The following is a 1,200-nucleotide window of genomic DNA, read 5'->3' as shown; positions in this document are numbered from 1 at the left end:
GTATGTTGCACAAGTTTTCCAGGAAGGTAATAGAACAGGTTATCAGATTCCTAATATCAGGATGATTATAAAAATAAATATGTTTATCACACTTTTAGGCTTTCAATAAATCATTTTGGTCGCGTTAAGATAACTCTTTTAAATGTGGCTGAAAATTGGAGCTACATTAAGACAGATGTAGTCAGAGCAGTTTTTATATGACCCTTGGCTGTAAGTCTGTCAACAACTAAAGCCACTGGCTATATGTCTGATCTGTCTTCTCGAGATTATCATATACATCGTAAAGTGCTCGTCAGTAAGCCATTAATTGACATTCCATTCAATACCTAGGTAATGACGTGTAGTATTTACCAGTTTATAAACGTCTGTCCTGGTCAAATAGTGTTATGACTCGAGTTTAAAAGGACATTTGGGGTGGATATACCAGATGTCTCTACGAAGCTCAGAAAAAACTAGGTACACGATTTTATTAGGGCAGCAATAGGTTGTATGATAATAAAATGAGTTCAGCAACGCCATAGTAATGCTAAAGAAATGATTGTCAGACTAGAAATAGACAGTATGGCATGGAAATTAATGCGTAAGGCAATTAGGACGGAGTTATGCAAGGCAATGGAAATACGAATGAATTTAAAATCACATTTAAGATATTATTACAATCAACGAAAAAGTGATTATTTCTTCAATACATGGGAACTGTAGAAGTATCCAAGAGGAACTGATCACAGCAAACACGCAGAACCAGGCTGTAGCAATTGCCATCGTTTTCAAAACCATTAGTCTGAAAAAAAAGGTAAAGTGCGAAAAACAAAACCAAAACCCTTGAGAACAATGACATACGAAACAACCAGGTATGAATGTAAATCTCCCAATCAACAGAGAAACTGAAACTCAAACAATACATTCGAAATTACACGTTTCAGAAATGAAGAAAAAAAAAAAGATCGAGCTCCCCTATAGAACAAAGCATTAGGAAACTTGTAAACATTTTTCCAAACAGTATTTAAAAGAACATCGATATTTTGGCCATGTCTCTTGCAAATATTATGTACTGAGGGAACTGAGTAGGGAGCTCAGGCCACTGACACTGTAGGTGAAGATTATTAATGAACTGAATGCTCACGAAGGAATTTGATAGGGTAAATCATAGGCTTAATGGAGAAAAAATAATACTTTTTACGGTTTATTATAGGATTTGGT

The 1,200-nt window shown here is 35.1% G+C and overlaps 1 protein-coding gene across 1 annotated transcript in view; it reads right to left on the bottom strand.

Annotated features, from left to right (window-relative positions):
* Positions 1-1,003: 1,003 nt before the first annotated feature.
* The window catches only part of LOC119586685, a 38,585-nt gene continuing 38,388 nt past the window's right edge, over positions 1,004-1,200 (bottom strand). Inside the window, exon 6 of the mRNA XM_037935417.1 lies at positions 1,004-1,118. Within this exon, the coding sequence (XP_037791345.1) occupies positions 1,004-1,118 (115 nt within the window). The remainder of the gene's footprint in view (positions 1,119-1,200) is intronic.

This window comes from Penaeus monodon, chromosome 21 (assembly GCF_015228065.2).
Source record: "Penaeus monodon isolate SGIC_2016 chromosome 21, NSTDA_Pmon_1, whole genome shotgun sequence".
Taxonomy (NCBI): Eukaryota; Metazoa; Arthropoda; class Malacostraca; order Decapoda; family Penaeidae; genus Penaeus; species Penaeus monodon.
Note: the sequence above shows the minus strand (reverse complement) of the source record. Positions and strands in the feature narration are given on the sequence as shown.